Source organism: Nesoenas mayeri, assembly GCF_963082525.1.
Source record: "Nesoenas mayeri genome assembly, chromosome: 13".
Lineage (NCBI taxonomy): Eukaryota > Metazoa > Chordata > Aves > Columbiformes > Columbidae > Nesoenas > Nesoenas mayeri.
This window is the reverse complement of record NC_137550.1, coordinates 10,723,128-10,746,225: the sequence shown is the minus strand read 5'-3', so window position 1 is coordinate 10,746,225 and position 23,098 is coordinate 10,723,128. Positions and strand designations below refer to the sequence as shown.

At 40.2% G+C, this 23,098-nt stretch overlaps 1 protein-coding gene across 2 annotated transcripts in view; it reads right to left on the bottom strand.

The window, feature by feature from the left end:
• Window positions 1-23,098, bottom strand: part of TENM1 (teneurin transmembrane protein 1) — a gene marked incomplete at both ends in the record, with an annotated part of 239,415 nt that overhangs the window by 57,525 nt on the left and 158,792 nt on the right. For both annotated transcript variants that reach the window (XM_080352763.1, XM_080352764.1), the window contains 6 exons: window positions 35-284; window positions 4,680-4,823; window positions 10,403-10,670; window positions 13,418-13,679; window positions 15,455-15,574; window positions 22,451-22,667. In XM_080352763.1, the coding sequence (XP_080208889.1) occupies window positions 35-284; window positions 4,680-4,823; window positions 10,403-10,670; window positions 13,418-13,679; window positions 15,455-15,574; window positions 22,451-22,667 (1,261 nt within the window). The remainder of the gene's footprint in view (window positions 1-34; window positions 285-4,679; window positions 4,824-10,402; window positions 10,671-13,417; window positions 13,680-15,454; window positions 15,575-22,450; window positions 22,668-23,098) is intronic.

Sequence of the window (23,098 nt, the reverse complement as noted above, 5' to 3'; positions counted from 1 at the left end):
TTTTATATATATATATATTTTTTTTTTTTTTTACCTTAATTCTAATATACCAATTGAGTTTCCAGAGGGAAAGATCCGTCTGACGAAATTGAAGTCGCCGATATACACGCTGCCATCGGGCCCAGAAGCGAGAGCAACCGGGGCAAAGAGTTTGCTGCCGAGTGCGAGACCATTGCAGGTGGAGCACGAGACGCTCCTCTGGTGCCCGTTGCCCATCACGGTTGAGATGACTGGTGGCTGCTGCGAAATGAACATGTTTTCACCATTTCCTTTGTGTACGATTCCTAAGGGTCAGGGGGGGAGCAGAAAACAGAGACAAAAAAAGCAAATGTATAGCATTTAAACTATTCTGCAGCTTTGGGTGATGCAATCCTCTAGAAAATCAGATTACCAAGCCAGCAACAAACATCAGGTCTTTTAAAGACTGCCACAGGCTTGCACTAATCTCTTCCAATTTTGTTCAGTCCCAAGCTTTGCCATCACCGTTTTGTCGATTAGCGGTTAGCGGCTATTTTAAAAAGCCAACATCATGAGGAGAACTCATGGTTGGTTAATGCTCTAACAAATTGACTGTTAATTGCAGTGCTATCTGATTTCTTGGGGATTACTATTTTAATATTCATTTTATTCATAAATTTTTATTAGGTAGCAGAGGAATTTCTTAGGCAGTTTGAATATTTAATTAAAGGAGATTAATAGCAGGAGTACTATGCATTTTTCACAAAAGAGCACTGAGTGGCAGTACAAAATCAATATTCAAATTTAAATGTGCGTTCTTCATGGTATATCAAAATGGTGCCAAGTGCAGGAAAGCCAAGTTAAAAGTCAAGGAGTAATTTGGAGGCACAAGCGAATGTCTTACCAGCAAGAGTATAGTAAGTTCTGCCATAAAGTTTAAACCAGCTTTCCAGTGTCAGTATTTCAGCACTGCTCCATGGCATATGGCATTGAAAGTCTTCCCAATTACTGGGCTGCTGATACCAGAACCAGTACAAAGAAATATTTTCTCAAGCTAACAGCTGTGGTGTTTATTTTAAATAACAATGTGGTAATGTAGTTAAGAAGTACCTTTAAAATGATATGCTATTGTAAGATTTTGTCTGTTTCTGTAAGGCAGATAGGTATTCTTTTAGACTGCAGCCCAAAATCTCTTATTTCCCTTGGAAAGCCCAGAACTTCATTAGAGAAGTGGCCAAAAAAAGGAATAAACACCCAGGAATCTAATTTCTGGAGGACTTTTACACTAGGGAATGAGCATATTCTAGATATTGCAGGAAGTACAAGCTGAGACATATCTGAACTTGCCCGAAGTACAGCAAATGTCTTTATGTACTGTTTTTACCAGCTTTTGTTAGATTATTTTTTGTGGCTCTCAGGCAAGTTTGAAGCTAAAATTCTCCTTGGAAGTTCCTGAGTGTTGCCAGAGCAATTTTGAAGGGATTTAAAAAATACATATTTCTGAACAATAGAGGACAGAATACATATATTTGTTTGAATGTTATCTTAAAAAAAGTATCTTGGAAACACACCATTAAAATTAATGGCAATATCCTTCCTTACACACCAGATAAAAACACTACTAAATGAGGATGCTGCCCTTTGTCTGAAATTAACAATGTAAAGGTAATCTTTCAACTGCCTCGTACAAATGCCAGTAAATAATTAGGGCTCCAGAGAGTATGTTTTGCTGTCAATAAATGTAAGCCTGTGCTTAATCTCAAGCTTTTGAGCTGTTGCTTTAATTTCAGTCGGTGCTGTGATTCACAGGGGCTGAAATTACCGTAAAGCATAAAGTCTCCGTAAAATTACTTTCCTTCTCCCAGATAAATAAAAATAGAATCAATACACTTGCCCATCAAAAGAAAAATCTAATTCAACAAATACTGTGAGAAATCGGTTAATAGCACATTGATTTGTATTCATGAGATATAGGTGTCTTTAAAAGGTACCAGTGTTTATGGTATGTGTTCTCTTTGTGATTATAAGAAATGCCCTGACGATCTCCCAAACTGACCAAACCCTTTGTGTTAGAAAGCATTAAACTCTCTAATCATGTCACAAACTAGATGTGATCAAACCTCTAAACTGGAGGGGAAAAAAAAATGGGAAAAGAACAGTTTAGCATAGCTGAGAACAGCATGCGATCCTTTGTTAATCCAACAATCATACTGATACATAACTGCATACATTTAAAAAGCTTGAGTTTCCAATGACAGCCACATTGAAACAATATATGTTATTTTGCATCTGTACTGCTGGTATAGGACATACTTTTTATTTATTTTTATTTATTTTTAATTTTTTAAAAAATGTATTTACCTCTGACATTAGAACACAGTCTACTTGCCATGGTTTCTGCAAGTCAGTACTTGTACGTCCACAGTTTGGACTGTGCTATGAAGTGCAATTCTGTAAAATTGCAACTATTTATTTTACAACTTTTCTGTTGTACCTACTTATTTTGTAACATCTCTAAACTGAACAGTGTTTTGGGGAGGGAGGGAAGTGTATCCCCCCTTGTGTTTGAGTAGGGCTGTTGTGCACAGCAGCAGACCTGCTGAAAGACCAGGCTTAGTGCTTGAAGTTAGGTATAAACTCCTCAGGACTGGCCAGCTAACCAAGCAAAGTGTTTCTAGTTTGAAAACAACGTTGTAATTTGCAATAGAGAATTTTTAGAAAGACAGTGACAGGTTTTCAAAAACAGATGCAAGTTTCATGCTTCTAAAAAGAGCAGCTCTTCATGCATAGTGGGAATGCTTTAATTAAAACAAAAAAATCTCAATATATTGATACTTCAGAAGGCTACTCATGCTTTTCTTTTCATTTATAGTGGCATGGAGATAAGCCTGAAATGTATAATTCTAAATTTGAACCATTTCTTGTCCTTATTCATACAACCAAATGGAAGAGCAGTTCACTAGTTTCTAGATGAGACCAGAAGCACACTCATTACTTTTATTCTTTTGGTTAACACAGTTCATTATTTGGTTTTGTTGCTTTAATATGAGCCTGCAGGCTGCTCTGTTATGTGTGCACTAGCTATGGTGTAGTCATTGTTTTTCTGCTCCTAACTGCTTTTCTGGTTCCTACACACGAGCCAGGTGTGGATGCTCAAAGCCTGTTAGAATCACGAGGAACATCTGTACATCCCTGAGCTCTGGCTGGGCTCTGTCAGCCTCGCTGGAGATGCTCTCACATGCAAACTGAGAACAGAGGAGACCCACTGATTTCAAGCCAGATGTGCTTATGACCTCCCCTCCAAGATTGTGTCCCTTTGAGCAATAGATAAAGATGTTTAGCAGCTTCCTCCGACTTCAGCCTGGATCACGCCCAGTGCAGTGGGAACACGAGAGGAAGAGGAGCAGGTACAAGAAGCTGCACATTCCCCACCCTTGTTATTGGGCTGGGGTAGCTGGTTTGGGAGGAGGTGGCACGTGGCTGACAGGTCTCTGCTCTCTGGTGTTCCCAGCCCCACCACTGAGACAGGGCCAGGAAACTATTTGTCACCATGTACCCCGTGCTCAGGAAAGCAACGATTGAGCCCCACTCAGATTATAATTTTATACTTCACAAAATCTCAGAACATGTTAGTACCTATGGGGTGAATTATAGGGGTAACCACTGCAGTTAGCAGACAGTCATATAAATAGGAGTTACTGCCAGCAATTTAGTCTTGGAATTAAACTATGCAAGTGGTAAATTGGCACTAAGGAGTAGACTATGGGGCTCACAGTTGGGGGCTGAGCTGGCTGAGGTCAGATTTCTCTTTGTGTTAAATGTCAATAGCTGGCATTTAAAAGAGACAATCTATACAAACCAATAAGACAGGGTATGAAAGAACCGCTGTTTAAAATGTCAAACTATTTTAAATCAAACCAGAAATCCAGATAATTTACAAACTAAATCTGACCTTTTGTATTAGGAATATTTATACTGTAGATGTGCATTCAACAACAGAACTTGTAAAAACCTGACAGCTATACATCTGTGCATGAATCTTCATTAACAGAAGTCTGCAGATGGAAATTTTAGTGGGCAGACTCTCAGCTGGAGCAAATGGAGAGAACTTTACTGAATCCAATACATAGCTGATTTATAAGTGCTGAAAATCTGACCCCAAGTCGTTCTTTCCCCAGACAGTGAGACATCTATTGGCAAAACCATATTTTTTCTAGTTGCCATAGTTTATCTACAAGTATTGTTTTAATAATTTAATCCCACTAGTTTCTTATTATAAATGTTAAGGGAGAAAAAGTAAAAAAAACCCCAGGAATAAAAGAAAAGCAGTAAGAAAAGAGATTCAAGTCTCCATGCTTGAAGAATTTCTATGCAGGGTTAATGCTGTGACACCAAGAACACACTATAAACTGACCTAAAATGTGGTACTTCTACACAAACAGTGCGAGAATGAACCTAAATTAGTGTGACCTTTAGCTGTCTGCACGATGACAACGTGCTAGTGATCGCAAGAGTTAGTGTTATTAATGTTTAATACCTGGGAGCCAGAACATCAAAAACATCCTTTCTGATGGCATTTACAGTGTAGTTCTCAATAAACGAGGGTGCGCATTCAAAGAGGATTACACATTAGGAAGTGTAATGCTTAAAATCTGAACAATTAATTCCTTTAAAATTTGTATTCTTCTTCTGCATGGCCAGTTAATAAAGAAAGGACTTACCACTTTGTGGATTTAATACATGGTGTTTGTTTATAGACCAGCCTCCCAGATTTGAAGCATCCATTTCAAAGCCTTGAAGGATTACTGTTCTCTTCTCCCACAGAATAAAATCAGGACATGTTTCATATTCATATCCCACCGACACTGCAAACAAATAATTAAAGATCTATCAGTCTACCTTCTCCTCTGTGAACTACTAGGTAATTTTTCATTCCAGGTTTTGATATTCATCTGTCAAGTAATGATGCCACTAATTTTCTTCTGCCTGATTAGTATTGTTGAGTGGTATTTTTTTTAAAAAAAGGATTACTATGTTATTACAGCTATAGTGACTACTGTTTCAAAGCAGAAAATTTTCTGTTGTATCAGTTATGGATTTCTTAACAGTATGAATCTCCTCCAATGACTCCTGACTTGGTGGTTTATTGCATTTCTGCTTATTACCTGAATAACAGCTTAAACAGAAAAAAATCCCCATTAAAACAAACTGTTTTAAATTCGGTTGCTAATTGTAAAACCTGTAGTTAGGCAGAAATGGATTGCCAAGCTGAAAACTTCTAGAATTAAACATTTATCTTGACAGTCTTGCACATCACATGGTTCCCCTCTACAGCTGGCCAAAATACCTGCTGAAAATCAGAAATTTCTCAAAGGATGGTGGTTTTGGGGGTGCCTCAAACTGGTCAAAAATCCTTCCCTTTCATACTGTGGTAAAACAAAAATAAAACTCTTAGAGGTTCTCCTGCCCCTTTACTCTGTGCTGGTGAGATCACATCTGGAATATTGTGTCCAGTTCTGGGCCCTCAGTTCCAGAAGGACAGGGAACTGCTGGAAAGAGTCCAGTGCAGGGCAACTAAGATGATGGAGTGGAGCATCTCCCGTGTGAGGAAAGGCTGAGGGAGCTGGGGCTCTTGAGCCTGGAGAAGAGGAGACTGAGGGGTGACCTCATTCATGTTTACAGATATATAAAGGGTGAGTGTCAGGAGGATGGAGCCAGGCTCTTCTCAGTGAGAACCAGTGGTAGGGCAAGGGGCAATGGGTACAAACTGGAATACAGGAGGTTCCACTTAAATATGAGAAGAAACTTCTTCCTGGTGAGGGTGGCAGAGCCTGGCCCAGGCTGCCCAGGGAGGTTGTGGCGTCTCCTTCTCTGCAGACATTCCAACCCGCCTGGACACCTTCCTGTGTAACCTCATCTGGGTGTTCCTGCTCCATGGGGGGATTGCACTGGATGAGCTTTCCAGGTCCCTTCCAACCCCTGACATTCTGGGATTCTGTGATTCTTCAAAATGTACTCTTGGTATCTCTACTATACCAACTTTTTTTTTTTTTTTTAAAGTTATTTTTCTCACCCAGAAAACCTTTTTAGATTTCAGTGCATCTATTCATAAAGGAAGAACGTTATTTTGGTACCAAATCCCCAAATTTAATCTAGGAAATACTGAGACAGTTCAGGCCTTTCCAAAATAAAAATATCTGTAAAAATATTTTAAGGTGCAAAATAAAAAAATAATTAAGAACACAGTTTCTGACATTGTCAATATTTTCTTCTCACTTTTTCTGAGTAGTAGCTTCAGGTACATTTTACTTGAACCATAAATAGTTTTAATGCCATCTAAATTCCATTACTGGCTGCAGTCAAAATATTTTGACCAGCTATAGCAGGGAGCATTTGTGTCTGTAAGATAAATGTTTTACGGCAAACTGAAAGCTGTTGCTTACAGCAACTTCACTTAGAGCCGCTTTATCATTTCAGCAGAAAGAACCTGTTTTCACAGCTAAACTCTGACTTGTAAAAATCGCATCTCCTTAAGTACTGTAAATATTGTATGTTTTAAACATTATAGGTTTCAGTCTGAGGATAGAGCAGACACTTGGTCCATTTCTTGTGTTACAGGAGATAACTGCTGATGGACATCAGCAGTTTCTGGGTCGCTCCCCAGCTGTGGGCACAGAGCTGGTCCCAGAACGGCTGCATCCTGTGCTGGGATGAGCCACCAGCCACCAAACGTGCCGTGTTCTGGGTGTTAATGCGGAGAGAAGACAAAGGGCAGATTTTTCCTATGAAGAAACCTCACATTTGCCGCTTACACATTAGCATCTTCAATCCATTCACACACTTAACACATTCAATCCTGGGTCAGATGTGTATACTTGAAAAAAGTAAAGCCCTGCAATACGGAGTCACTCAGTCTTGCTCGGTGAACCATGACAGGCCCACAGGACAGTCCAGCATCTCCTGTTGGGTACCCGGCTGGTATCTGAGTCAAGGGAGGTACATCAATTTACACCATCTGATCATCTCTTCCAGTGGATCCACAGCGGCACATTGACACTGTAAAGTGTCTGCTACTCCCTGCTGACATCTGATGTTTCTGAGCTGCCCACTAACCCCCAGGGGTCACCAACCCCTTCCTTAAAGTTTCCCTGTTCTCATGGTTATTGTGCGTAGCTGCCTCTCTGTCCATTCTCATCAGAGAGACACCTGGACATATACTCACTTAATGTGTGTCTGCAATCATGTTTCCATGTATGCTTACACATATTTATGATAAAAGCCTCTGCTCCAACAAGGAGTGTTGTGTAATCTTAAAGGAGGGTCTCCTGAAACATCTAACTGGAGGTACTGACATGCCACCTGTGAAAATTTCTTATCAATTGTCTTGCATGCAAAGTAATAAAGGTGAAGCATAACAGTTGTAAAGTCAACCAAGAGATTGCAGTGCCACTTGAAAAATAACTGTTTTGTTATTGGCAGGTTTTGCAAAATGTAATTTTGAAAGTGAAATGACAATCTTAATCAGTTTACCTTTGTTATGAGGTGTTATTTCCTGGTTAAGTTCATTTATACCCTTTTTTGAGGTGACTGAGACTTCACTGCATGAGGGAGAACTGCAGTGACTATGGTTTTGGACACTAAAACAACCAGCAAGTACAGTTCTTTGCAGTGTCAAAATGGATTCCGAAAGATTTACTGAAATCACCTGTTGTTTTGATACAGCTATTTAGAAGAACGAACGACAATTTGTTAGTACTGCCAGCATATCAACAGTTTGAGGGCGGTTGCCAAAATACAGGTAAAAAATAAAAGACAAGATTAAACAGGGCAGTAACGTCTACTTAAACCCCTCCTGATATATTTGTACTTTTCAACATTGTACTTCTTCAAACAAGAAATACAATGAACTCAACCAAAGTAATGAGTAATAAACAGAGAAGGCCTCAGACTATTCTGCTTGAGAGCTGGTTTATATTCACACCAGAATGGCTGGTCCTTGCACATCCCCTCATGCTGCTGTGTGGGATGCAAGTGCTTGCTGGAGTAAGATTGAGCACGTATGGGGTTACACAGGAGAATTTATTGAGGTTTCTATCGAAATCAGTCCTTTTCCTACGTTAAATTACAAAGCAACATAGACTTTACCACCAAGGTTTCGTGTGTCAACATCCACATGATGTTTTTTTATTCAGAACAAAGAATGTTTATCATCTCAGATTTTACTCCGAGAAAATAGCCTCTTGTTAGGGACTTGGGCACTAGACAAACACCAGCAAACATTTCTCCAACAAATTTAAACAGAACTACTTGTGTGTGGAAATATGCTTACAAAGTCTTATTTTCTGCAACTGCTGTCAATAACCCTGAAAAAAAATAGGGATGTTTATAGTATTTATAAAACCAAAGACAGATGGTTATATTCCTGAGTTCCAGGACTTCAACCTGCTGCAATTTAATTAAAATGAAAACTGAACAGAATGCATTATTAAATATTGGTAATATACTGGCAGAGGAAATTATTTTGACAAAAATTCATACAGTGGAAGCATATAATGGTCCCTGCGAACTAGTGTGTCAAATTAAATAAAGCTTTATTGGAATCTAATAAAGCATGCTAACAACGCACTTAAAATATAAAGATTTTTGCTTCTATTTTCAAGAAGCATAATTAAGTGAAACTTTAAGGAAAATTAAAAAAAATAATCAGCAGTTAATTTAAAAGCCATTATCCAGCACTATTGCACAAGCTTTATTCAGAGGGTCAGGGCGAGATTTACAAGGAGGTTTCACAAGACAGTAAAGGGCACCCTGCTCCCACCACACAGCATTCCTAGGACACTGAGAGCCCTCTCTGGTATCAATGCCAGCACCTGAGTGGACACTTCAAAATGTTGCCCACCTTTCTGCAGGTGTGAACCACATGTGGCAGATCAGATGCAGCTACGATGCTGCAGCAGTTCAGGATGCTTTGCACTAAGGGTGAGTTTTGATCGCTTCAGGCCAATGTTATGCGTGAGCTACAGCTGCAATGAGAAAACCTGCGCTTCTGCACTGGCTTTCAGAGCAGATCAGGAAACTAACGAAGCAGAAAATTTATCACTTATTTTCTAGTTGCTTCAGTTTTCAGCTGAATTTGTTCCTGATCTGGCTCATTTCATGATCAAATGAATGTGAGTGGTGGCCCGGGGGTAAGAAGAGAATGTGGCAACATCCCTTCTGGCAGCAGCCTGCAGCTGTATCTGCTGAAGTAGACCGAGGGACCACAGCCCTAGAATAAGCTCCTTGCATTCTGATATGTTCCCGTATGCATCATGCGACGTAAAGCACACTCCACATCTTGGTCTCATAACCCATTGTGGACACCAAAAGCTATGTCCGCATCATTGTCTAAGTAGAAAAGCTAAAATCCTCCTTCCTGCCATCCCCTCTCCCTGCAGCTGCCTCCAAGACGACGTGGCTGGGGCAGCTGAGAACACAGTCACGCACTGGGTGCACTGGGAGCTGCAGGGCTCGCACAGCCAGGCTGGCACTTTCAGCTTTGCATGAGCCAATTTGCAGCCACGACTGCCTGTGTGGACCCTTCTGCATTTTCAAATACAGAACAAGGCACAGTCCTTGCAAGGGCAGATGGCTCCATGTAGCCCTTGCTATTCTTGTTTCATAGCCTGGTCCTGCCAGTGCTGCTTGCTAGAATTGCCCTGACTTAAAAAGCGAACCAAAACTGCTCTAAGGAAGTGAACAGGGCTTATTCACATTACTAAGCTTTGCTGGTAAGGCAGATATGTTAATGGAAAGTATCTATAAGACTACTCCATTAAGCAACATGACCTCAAATTCAGTTAAAAAAATAGCAAGCCTTTTAAAAAACAAATAATGAAATTAATGAAAAAAAAAAGGCTGGCTAAATAAAATGTGTTTGCACAGACAGCACTTCTGTAGCAATCCTTAGAACAGCTGTTCGTGCTGCTTGGTAAAGAGAGCCTCTGAAACATGATGATTTCATATAAACTTCTTAAAACAACAAATCAAAAAGTTTTAACTGCTGGGGATGTGAAATGTAGTAAGAAAAGATGCCTAAAAGTTAGAATTTTATAAACCCTAAATGGAAATGACATTTTAAATGTCACGGCCAAAAAATGACAGGAAAAATGACACACCAAAGGTCATATTCAAAGTAACATTCAAAAACAAAGACAGCTGAATACAATGCCGTTAGTACACAACCATTTGCCAAGGGAAACGGGGATTTTCAAATTGATTAAATTAGAAAGAAGACATTGGAAGAATAAGAAAGAAAATGTTCTCAGGAAATCATACAAGTCAGTTCAGCTAAAGAGGCATTTGATTTAAAAGAATGTAAATGCAGCAACAAAATTTATCAGCAGTATTTTCCCAGGTTGATGCGTGTGAGCCTTTCTGCTCACAACAAAGTGATTGTACATACCCATAGCCTCGGCCAAACCAGAAACCTTCTGTCCGTATATATCCGTCTTATTCCAGGCAAACGTGTAGACCAAATTGGCTGCAGCAGGAAACCATTTCTGAAGCAGACGTCCTTCGACAGCAACTATCAGATGGACTTTTGTCATTCCAGAAGGGATAGTTGTGTGCGTCAAAATAATGCGCAGCAAAGTTTTATATCCTGGCGTTCGACTGCTGAGATAACTCAGCTTCACAAAACTTGAAGGAATTGGTATTTCCTCTTGGACCACCTTGGAAAAAAACCCACATCATTATATGTATAGCCCAGAAAAATGCAAAACAACAATAATAACAGCAGGCGCTTATTTTACATTTCACAATCATTATGAAATTTCACAATCATGATAAATTTAACAAGGGAAAGTGTAGAGTCCTGCATCTGGGCAGGAACAACCCCAGGTTCCAGTATAGGTTGGGAAATTACATATTAGAGAGCAGTGTAGGGGAAAGGGACCTGGGGGTCCTGGTGGACAACAGGATGACCATGAGCCAGCACTGTGCCCTTGTGGCCAGGAAGGCCAATGGCATCCTGGGGTGTATTAGAAGCGGGGTGGTCAGTAGATCAAGAGAGGTCCTCCTTCCCCTCTACTCTGCCCTGGTGAGACCACATCTGGAATATTGTGTCCAGTTCTGGGCTCCTCAGTTCCAGAAGGACAGGGAACTGCTGGAGAGGGTCCAGCGCAGGGCAACGAAGATGATTAAGGGAGTGGAGCACCTCCCTTATGAAGAAAGGCTGAGGAAGCTGGGTCTCTTTAGTTTGGAGGAGACTGAGGGGTGACCTTATTAATGTTTATAAATATATAAAGGGTGAGTTCCATGAGGATGGAGCCAGGCTCTTCTCGGTGGCAAACAATGATAGGACAAGGGGTAATGGGATCAAGCTGGAACACAAGAGGTTCCACTTAAATTTGAGAAAAAACTTCTTCTCAGTGAGGGTGCCAGAGCACTGGAACAGGCTGCCCAGGGAGGTTGTGGAGTCTCCTTCTCTGGAGACATTCAAACCCGCCTGGACATGTTCCTGTGCGACCTCACCTGGGCGTTCCTGCTCCAGCAGGGGGATTGGACTAGATGATCTTTTGAGGTCCCTTCCAATCCCAAACATACTGTGATACTGTGATTATGTGAACACAGTACCACTTGAAACACTGATGGTCTTTCTGTGTTTATTCCAGCAATTCAGTAGCCAGGCATAATACAGGATGTCCAACACCAGAAATTGCTTTGTCACCTTACTGGCTGGCTGTCTATTTTGATAAACAGCCTCTTCCTCCAGTGCTTTACTCTTATCTACCTGGAGCAAACACTGTCTCCATGGACATATTCACACTCAAAATCTCTACAGCTTTACCATTTGTTTTACTTAATGAGTGTTCTTAACCAGAATACAATTAAAAACTTTTAAAAATATGCACACGCTTTGTGTACTACATTATGATTTGAAGATACTATCCTGCTTTGAGGGTAATAACTATGACTTGGGGAGAGCTGAGAAAGAAACCAAACCTTCCTGCTCGAGCACCTTCTGTGCAGAAGCGCTTGCAGTGAGGCTGAGCTCCAGCGAGAAGGGACATGGCAGGGACAGGCACGGCACAGGAAAACTAACGAGAGAATGGGGAAACATGGTAGTGACAATGAAACAGTCTGGGTGACAGAGCCACCGAGCTAACAGGTAGGTCCTGAGGGTCTGCAACAGAGGACACATGTCACGGTACCTCTGGCAGTGCCACTGTCTGAATCACTTGGATTAAACTGGCTTGGGCGTGCCAGCTGCGGGGCGACATCAGCACCTGGAGGGACAGCACGGACCACCAGCTTGCAGGGAAAAAAGGAGACTTGGCCTCGACCTTTTGAATGATGTGGGCCTGGGAGCTACAAAAAAGGGCTTTAGCTCTTGTGATCTCCTGAGAGAAAGGAGCTGTTCTGGGACAGAGTGTGAGGAAGAACAGGCAAGACAAGAGAGAACAGCTTCTTGGAGGATGCCACTGCAGCCACCCAGAAAAACACTGAAAAGTAGACTGTACTTTACCATGGTTAATGATTTTAGTGTATTTCTGTAATCACAAGTCAACCTGTCACAATGTTAAATCTGTCAAGCTTGGAAAAATACAAACTGTTTTGTTTATATCTCCCAGTTTTTCAATTTTTCTTGTTTAACAAGAGATTGCTTCACTTTCAAAACAATTTTATTTACACATTGCAACAGGATCACTGTCAGAGGATTGCTGCAGTACAGCTGGAGGCCTGCCAGCCCTCGTCGTTTCGACATATGAAATGTAGTGTTGCCAGGGAAATCCTGCCCCATTTATTGTCCCTGATTTGCAGTGTTCCCCTTCTTTCCTGCTGACATCCCAGCTGCCCCCACTGTCATACATCTGACATCTCTGCTCATTTTTTAATAGAAAAGCGGGAAGAAATATTCATGCATTAATACATGCTAATATATCTCCTTCTCCTATTATTCTGGGCTCCTTTTTGTTCATTTCCCAGTACTGTACAAAGAAATTTAACCATTTAAGGACCCTGCAATGTCAAAAAAGGGACTGGGGCCAGTTTCTCTCTGAGTAGATGGCATCTTTGGGTACCTTGCTGTCTAAAGACGACCCAGGAATATCTCACGTGGAGTTAAGTGTCTCACATTGATGTACGGGGAAGTTGTATTGTTTATCTGTAACCTAGGACTGGCTTTGTGCATCATTCTAAATAAAGCAGGATTTCAGTAATAAATCATGTTAGGACTCCCCACTTTCTTCTACTTGCAGGTAAGAAATAAAGCACCTTAAAATATTAACAAAAATAAATAAAGAAAAAAACCCAAAAGCATTGTGTGAAACAATACTAGAAATCTGCATAGCTGACATTCTGACAAGTCAATAACATCACAGCAATTAATTGTGTACTATTTGGTATCATCTTCTAAAATTGTCTATAACTTGTTCCGCAAGCGAACAAATTGTTAATTTGGAAGGCTTTCCATTACCTGTAGCTCTGGAATAACAGTTCCTCTCTCAGGACAGGACCCTCCAAATGCGGTCAAGGGTGAAGGCAGTACTATTGGATTTGGGCTGATAAAACTACTGATGTCACAAGATGGTGCGTCCGACTGTGTTCTTTGCATTACGACTTTGTCTACAATGATAAATCTATTCCAAGGCAACCAAAGTGTCCTTTTTTCCGATATGAAAGGAGATCTGTCAAAAACCAGAGTGATGGAGATGCCTCCAACAGCCACAAGGTCAAAACTGGAAAAAACAAAATACTTTGTTTCTTTTTGTTTTATCATCATATTATCACAACTTTCAAGGCATCACAAACAAAAGCTTTAGGTTGCTCATTACAGCCCTGAATTTATTATGTCAAATCACTCAAGTAGACCTTTCCATTTCACTTTGGTATTCACAAAGAAGCTTTACCTCCCCATGCTTTCTCCCTGCACGCATCAATAGTAAGGTACAGCACTTCACTGCTACTTGGCCTACCTCCCCTCTATTTATCAACTAGAATCAATACTAACAAGTCATCTGTAACAAGAGTGTGGATCCAGCTACTTTGGTTTATATGAAAAGAAATTCCTAGCCCAGAAAAGGGATGTTACTCATAATCTATGCAGGTACAGCATGCAAAATAAGAAGGCTTAAAGCCTGTTAGGCCTTTTCTCTATTAACATATCCTTTTGCCTTTTTCTCAAAGTAGCAGGAAGAAAAGGTTAAATACATCGAGCAGAAGACCCCTCTGTGCAGGATATTAAATTTTTGGGAAAGATGCCAATTAATTGCACTGAGAACTGAATCAGCTCTTGTACATAAGGCGGGTGATCCACTGGGAGCTATTGTGAAGAACCTTTGGCATATCCGGGCTGCAAAACAGTGGGACATCAGAGGCACGATACACAGAGTCTCAATTTTCTGAGCTTCTGACATCCGCAGTCAGGCAACATAAGGTAATATGTAAATAGATACTTCATCCTCTGTATTATTGAATGCATCTATTATGGAGGCTTTTGATGGTAACAAACTGTGATAAGAAGTCAGACTTAATTATGCATATCTCATCACATTTCCCAAATGACACCGATTACATTCACAGCGAAACACAGGTAGCATATTTGAATGCAACAACTTTATCCAGACTAGCGTAAAGAGGAGATGATAATTACTAATTTTCAGTAGTGCGATTTGAAAGTCAATAAACTAAGGTAAAATAAACATGCATGTTCCTTACTTTGATAAATTGACAAAGCCAAACAAAAAAAAATTGTGGAAACAGTGACAAATGACACTCTTTCCTTCTTGGAAGGTAGCTTCTGATTCCTTGTCATTCACAACATAGCCAAGGAAGATGAAGTCTTAAACTGCTCTTAGCAGGCTAATTCAAGTTGAGGAGCAAACCAGGAGTGTATTGCAAATGGATGGCCAACCCTGGAGTGCAATATAGAATACACGAGAACTTCATCTCGCTTCGAGAATGGAACTCAGCCCTACAAGGCTGGGGAAGAGATGGAAGCCAGGATTGTCCACAACTGCTTGTGGAACAGCCGTTTAACCATTTTGACTCTGGAAAGAGTCGGTCCCCAGTTTTACTTGTGTGGCTAAGGTAAATCAATTAAAGGAATTAACTTCATTGAGACCTCAATAAACTACTTGAAAGATTCACATTTAATAACAGGAAAAAAAAAAAGAAAAAAGAAAAAAAGAGAAGACTGAATTCTCTGGAAAATCTCACTAGAGAAAATATTCAAAAGTCAAGAAGGTGCTGTCACAGCAGTATTGTCACATTTTGACTCCAGGTGTTCGAATGCTACTTTAATTCTGTTGCTGTTCAGGCTTTTTCTTCTCTTTCTTCTTCGGTCCCTTTACCACAGACAGCTTTAATAATGTGCTCCCAGAGCAGAATGCCAGATGCCATCCTCAACCTACACCAGCGATGTCTATGAAAATTTTGTACATGAACAGAAGGTGGTAGATGGCACTAACTACGAAAAGCTAAACTAGTGAAAGACCCTACAAGAAAGTCCTACCTTCCGTCTTGTCGGCTGATAGTGTACCCATACTCATTGTGGTGCAGAAAACTGACATTCACTCCTACCAAAGGCGTTCCATCTATCGCCACCACTTGACCTCGAATCACACAGGCCCGTCTGTAACAAAAAGAGTGGAATGCAACACGTTAGACACATCAGGATGGTGAGAAGGGCATTGATTTCAGAAACTGTGCTATACTTCTGTTCCAGACAGACAGAACTGCTCCGATATCATTGTGACTGTTGATTATGAATCAAAATTCAAACAAGTCCAAAAGCTTGATTTGAAAAACCATTATCTCATGAAGACGACACACAGACTCCTCCATGTATCATTGGTGTATTGAGAATATATTTCCATTTATGGCTGTATTTCAGGATGCCATTTGTTCTGCCATTGAATAGCGCTGCAAAGGTTTCACTGATTTAGCTTGGTGCAGCTCTAGGGGAGCTGCAAGGGGAGAATGAAACCTCATTCTCTGCTGCTAAGAATAGGGCATCGCTGCCTATTAGAAAAAAGCTGAACTAATGCGATAAGGCAGCAGTGAGACACATGGTCTTCAGTGAACTTCAGAAAGTTATATAGGTAAGTTCAGAGAGTGCCTAATCAAGTGTAACATACATTTTTCTCAATACCCCATCACATTTTATGCCCTTTTAAATTCCCTCTGGGATTTGTTGGACTTGTACCCACTTTCCAGCATAAAAATTCTCCCATTCTAGTAAAGAGGCTGGAATATGGCAGCACAGCAGAACGCATCAGAGTCAACGGACAGGAAAGTGAACTCATTACTAAGTGGGTCTAATCGGAGGCTAACAGGATCACAGAATCATAGAAAATGAGAGCTGAAAGGAAATACAAGACTTTATCTTGTCCATTCCTTTGCCTCAGGTAAGATCAACTATAGCTACATAACTCCAGACAGATGCTTGTCTAACTCTATAACCTCACCAAGTAACCATTCCAGTGCTTCTGTATGAGTGCTTTACTCATGGCAAGTTTTTCCTACTGTCTAATTTGAATCTCCACTACTGCCTTTTAAGACCATTACTGTCACCCTAGCCACAGAAATAGGGAAGAAATTACTCTCTTTTTCTTAGATTTAGCCTTCTATGTATTTGAAGACTGAAATGAAAAGGAGACAGGTCTCATCAAGGATGAGGAATAAGATGTAAAATACACTCATGGTGTAGAATAGGACCTAGTGGGGTTTTCTAAGGGCTTACGCAGCTCCATTCCACTGAAACTCCTTCCAGCATTTTGCCCCATGCCATCAGGTATGCTCCATCAGCACACCTCCACCAGCAGAACAGATGCGGGTCTTGGGATCTAATGAGAAAATTACATGTCTCCTGAACTGCGGTTTCACATAACAAAGAGAACAGTGTATGCAGAAGTCTTTTGATAATGTTCAAAACCAGTAGAATACTTACAAAAGTAACCAGCATGAATTATTCCATATAAACTATAAGCATAAATTTAGACATTGATTGTGTTTCTCTCTCATTTTAAAAGTTCATGGTAGACCTCAACAGACACATCCTATCTTTGCACAGTGAATATGTAATCTAAAACTTAACAGCTCCTCAGATGAAAGGTATTTAGGAGTCTATATACGAATTTAAAATATATCTCTTGAGAGATTAATTAATCATGATCCAATGAAATCATAAGCACTAATTGGAGACCATAAATTTCTGAAAATTCTGACTTGTTTCATAAGATCCTGTTCTCCAAAGCCACTTGACAGGACACTAATTTATTGCTATGATATCATCAAACCCAGTTGACTATGAACTGAGAAAACGCAACTGATAAAAATTAACCCCTTTGCGACATTGGACATTGACTACAGTTACTAATATAAATTCCATGCTTCCAGAAAGATGCTGATAAATCCCAGAGGAATGGGAGAGGCTGCATTACTGCCAATATGTGAAAGAGAGTTCTGATGTACCATGTTTTTGTTTTCTGCATTAACCAAATTTGGTTGTGGCTCTATTTGTGGGTGAAATCTGCTGCTCCACTGAAGGCAATCAAGCTTCTGTGTGTCTCAACAGACTCACAAGACTCACTCAACAGAACAACCAGGCTCAATTACTCTTTGATTTGTTAGAGCAGAAAATACTAGTTTCTATCATTTTCTCATATTTCTAACATCAACAGACCTTCCTTTCCTTTTCTAAGTCCTTCATTAATGCACTCCCTGTATCTACAATACATTTTTATATGATAGAGACACCCTTAAGAGCCATCATTATTCAGTACATTATTCTCGTACTCCTGTTTGTTCATTCCACACAGACCTGTCTTCTGACTCTACCCTGTCCTCGTATTTTATCAAGCACTCAGATTTCTGTGATAAAAACTCATCAAAGTCTCCATTATTTCATACATAGTCTTTCTTTCCTCTACCGATTCACTTTACTTCTCATTATTCATAAATAATATTAAGAGACTTATCTTTCAACTTTCTTACTCTTTATTATTTGTCATATTTTACAAGCTACACACATTTACAGTATGTGATAAAGATTCATAAACCTCATTATTCTACATTTATCTGCATTGAACTGTCTTTACAATCTTTTAGATTTTAAACGTTCTAAGCCTGCCTCAGTGTTGCTACATTTGTCTTTATTATTTACTCTTTTTTTATTGCCTACTCTAAGTTGAAGAGTCTTCTACTCTCTGGCTTCTTCTTGAGTTACCAACACCTACTAAATCACTGACTGTTTGATCAGAATTAGTTTTAGTTTTTGCTTTGCTGCAGGTATGGAAACATTTTCCAGTTACTTGATGAGCAGGACGAACCTCCGAGGCTCAGGAGGTAACAAACACCCCCCAGTTTGCCGCAGGTTGTCCCTCGTTTCCCAGAGACCGTGCCCGCGGGCGTGCAGCTCCCCTGCAGCTTTGCCGCTTGCAGACCTCGCTTCACTCCTTTCCTTACCAGAGCTTTTAGAGCATGTTCCCTGCAGTCATGTCCCTTCATACTCAACTGCCACTTCGTGTTTCATTGCTTCAACACTCACCCGCTTTCCAGAGGAGCTGTGGACCTCGCCACCTCTCAGTGCTTTTCTTAATTTTAAGAGAGAAACCTCTGAAGATCATCATGCCTCCTCAATGTGCTGTATGTCCCTCTTCTATTCTCAGCCTCTCAGGTTTGTTCTGCACGCTTGTGACTGGCCTGCTTTTGTTTCTCACGGGGGATAACAACTCATACTACCTACCCAACAGTCACCTACTTGCAGTGATTGCATAAGCTTGCACTAAGGCCATCCAAGTTGTTTTAACTTGAAAGTAAGTGCAAAATTGTCTTTTCTAATTTGGAGGAGCTGGGAAGGAACATGTCCCTGCTAAGCTGCCTTAGTGTTTTCAAATGCATTAAAAATGTTTCTAGTCCCCTGGCAAGCTGTACTAAATCTGCAACTCCAGAGGGAGCAGCTGGCTTTTTGAGAGATTCCCACGGGTTGCAGGTGGCCTAGAAGAAGTGGGATTTCTCTGTCAATGCTTCGTGGGTCATTCCATGTGTAACTGGGGGCCTCAGCTCTCCAGGTCTCAGCTCCCTGCTATCAGACAGTTTGTCTGACATCTCTAATTTAAGATATAAATAGAAGTTTAAAATTCTAGGTAGATTTTTTTTTTCATTACTTTTAAACCATTTTATTATTCCACCACTATTCTTCTTTGTTCTATTACTACTTATTTGATATTTTTTTGCTTTTGTTTTGTGTGTTGAGTTGCCAATATTCTCTGAGCACCTGAGGCTGAGACATTAGGCTCAGATGTGGTACTGTGTCAAGCAACTCATGAATTCACAAGTGTCACATTACCAGAAGATGTCATTTACTGTATTACATTTCTGATTAAAATCTTCAATCAGAGAAATTAAGCTAAAGGCTAGTAAGGTACATTCATTTCTTCCTGCTGACAATGTCGCTGTAAGCAGCCTGTGAAGGGTAATTAATTCAGTACCATACGCTGGACCCTTTTTGTAGGCTATTTGCAGTGAGTCAAATAGCTTGCCAGCAGCATGCACTAAAAATATTCGCAAAGAAACAAGCTAAAAACCTTCCTGAAAACAGAAGTTGATAAAAACATTTTAATCTGCTACGCCCTGCTACATGCAGTAGGTCAAAACCATTCCTGATGTAAGCAAGTACATTTCCATTTATTCAGAATGTGTCTAATCTGCCTTTTAGCATGTCACAGTTTAAGTTGGGAATTTGTAAAAACCCAGTACAAATTGACATAGCTTTGGCATAATAAAAAGCAAAATATGTTTTGAAAATATCTAGCTCCTTAACATTAATTTTGGTGTAGTATTTACCCATGGCTCAATGCAACATCCTGACTGCATCGTAGAAACCAAATGTTAAAAAATTAGATCTATGCTAAAATTTAAGATGCAAATTCAAAAGGACAGATGTCTCAGCAGTTGTCACAACAACTAATTTTAGTATTTCAGATCATGTTGAAAATGTTAGGATATGGTAGAGACAAAACACTTCAGTCTGAATGACAGAGATAATCTTCACCAGTTTTTGATAGGTTTCCCAAATCTATTCAACCTCCCTTTGGCTTTATCTACGGTGAGATTCATGTGAGCATCACCCATATTGGAGTTTCACTGAGCTATGGTACAGTAAAACACTGCACAATGTCATTTGAATGAAAAGACTCAAAACATTGGCTAGATATTTCTTCCTGCATCCTCCTAATGGTCTCAGAGACTTCTTTAAAAGAGGAAAAGAAAAAAAAGCACCAGATAGGACTTTACAAAATTCGAGCACCAGTGGGATTGGATGCCAGTGCTCTGAAATAAATGAAAGCTACTGTTTCATCCAAACTTTTCCACATTTCTTGTTGAACCACCGATGCTATAAAATAAGTGGCACTGCAGGTGGCCATGACTTAATATCATCTGCTTGGACACAACCTTTTCAGAAACAGCCAAAAGGAGATTAAAAATCCCCAAGCATTCTTTGGTCTGTACCAGATAGGCAGGATCACAGATTTCTGATATTTTTTTTTCTGTAGTAATAGTTGTCTTTCTATATTTTTTTCAGCAATCTTAATTCCCAGGAGAAGAACAGACAGTGGATGACAGTCAGAGTGACAATGTCAGAGGAAGATTTCTGAACAGAGGCAGCGCAGCTATGCTGTTGCCTCTTTCTAAGATCTGTCATCTTTGAGGAAAATTCTGGCAGTTTTTAATAATATTTGACTTATGGATGAGCAATTTTTCAACAGCCTGGAAGACTTGAGGATCAAGCAAAGTGTGGCCTGAAGAACTCCTCGGAGTGCCCAGCACATTGCAGATTACTGTTGACAAAACTCAGGAGACATGGCTCAGCGCAAGTCTCCAGGCACCGCCCTGATTCCAAAGACACAGAAAGCCTCATCTGAATCCCAATGATCTTCTCACCAAACTAAATAGTAATTTCTATACAGTGGGAGCAAACGATATCTGGGGTGTGAATAATGGACCAATGCAAGTACGAGTCATATTCCTTAATGGTACAGAGCATAAAACCAAGGTGAGGGTGGGCTGCTGCTCACACACCAGCCTTTGCTGCTCTTCGTTCTTCAAAGGCATGGCAGATATCAGGGTAAAGAAATAAAACGCTCAGAAAAAAGCTTTTAAATCCAAGTTAAATCCCATCAACGACAGCTTTAAAAGATCAGTTCCTTATATCTATAAAGGCACATTGATGGGATTATGTGCAGTCTGGCTGCTAACATTTGCAGTGTCACAGAACACCGTACAGGTGACTTGAGTGCCCACCTCATCTCCCAAAACACCTCATTGTGAGGCATTTTGATGAGGAAAGTCTTTTGATGGTCTCTTTTGGTTTAAAGCGTCTACATCCCACCCAGGACCTTGTGGCAGGTGCAGTGGCATTCCTCCAGCAGCAGGAGACCCGCCACTGGCAGATGGGTGCTTGTTATGGAGTTCATTTTCATGCCCTATGGTTCTACATATTTATCATATCCTGTTACATTATTAATAGTGATTAAATGTTTAGGTATTTCAGATCAATAAAGACTCTCTTTACATATTTACTTGATTAAAAATTAATAAGCTACAAAGATAAAGTGCACTGCATTTGTGCGCAGCTATGGAATGAAGTCAAGGTTGTAATCTAAGTGCTATGTACTGTACTGTGAAAATAAAAAAAATCTTATGGCCTTATTACCGGAACATGGTTTATCTAATGTATAGTCCTAGTTGACAGGGTAATAGTTAGGTGATGTGGATGATTTGTGGATCTCTTTGTCAGCATGTAAGTTATAGCTTCCCAAGTGAACTACAGCATAAAAACTTATGTGCCCCTATATTTCAAATGTTCAAGAAAATATGTGTTACCAGGTTTTCTGAGTGAATGCCCCTTTCCCATTGCGCAGTCTTTACCTCTTAAAGGGCAAGCCAATCTCACAAACACCAATCGCTCTACTGTTTGCCTGACAGCTTGAGAGCAACCACAGCACAAAATGCTGAACTCCACGCTGGTCTATCAACATGTGGTAAAACTAAAAAAGTTTCTTAATTTAGGTAACTGGATTACATGTAAGTGACACACATTAAATTTATTATGCTTTAAATATCACACAAACTCTATTGTGCAGAAAAGTGACTGAAGATAGCGCATATGAATCCAACTCTGTATGTATCTACAGCAGAAAGGGCTGAGCTTCCTCCAATTATTCCGTAAGTACGAGATGGTTTACCTTCCGCAACCGTCCAAGTCTTGTTAATATCAGCAGAAGAGTTTGTTGCTGTGACAGTTTATGAATTAGACAGGTAGTAAGAAAAACCTTGTAAACAAAATCCTGAGCTGTTGGGACTTAAATGTTTGCTATCCTTTTAAGTATATTTTGATAACAAGTGAAGAATTCTCAACTAACTGGGTATCTGTTTTTTCCTTGTTAAATAATTTCATTGTATTTCTCAACATTCAGAAAATTATTTTCTCTAAAAGAAAACTCACCTGCTCTCAAACGAGACATCTCCTGGGATTACATGAGTGCTTTCCTTCCCGATGAGGAATCTGATTCGGTCATAAAAGAGCCTGGGAGGATGCTGAGAGAAAGGCGGTTGGCTGTGCTGGATCAGGTCAAGGGGATCGGGCGAACCCTGGCAGAGAGGACTTGCGTAACAATTGCTTTGCTGACAACAGTCAGGGTCTACGCAGTCTGTCAAGCCATCTAGAACAGAGAGAATGGAAAGTTCAGGAAACTGAGCGATTCTGAGAATAAAGCACTGTGTTTAGTACCGGAGAGCACAGGAGGTATTTCATCAATCGGAAGACATGCTGATTATGACACATTCAAATTCAATAAAGCATTAGTCCAGGAGGGGTATTTCCTCTAGTCATTAACACCGTTATCACCTCATAAAATCCCCACACAACAATGAGAAAACAGAACCTACAAACTAAGTCAATAGGGGAGAGTGAGAGTGTCTCCACTGCAGAACAGGCAGAAAAGGAAAATCACTACACAACACTTGCTAGTCCAACGGGTGCATGATCCACACTGTGAAGCCACTATGTCTAATAGTCCTTTATTGTCACTAAGCTCTGTTCACACCTGTGAAGAACATACATTTACTGACCAGTCTGCAATAATGAAGTCTG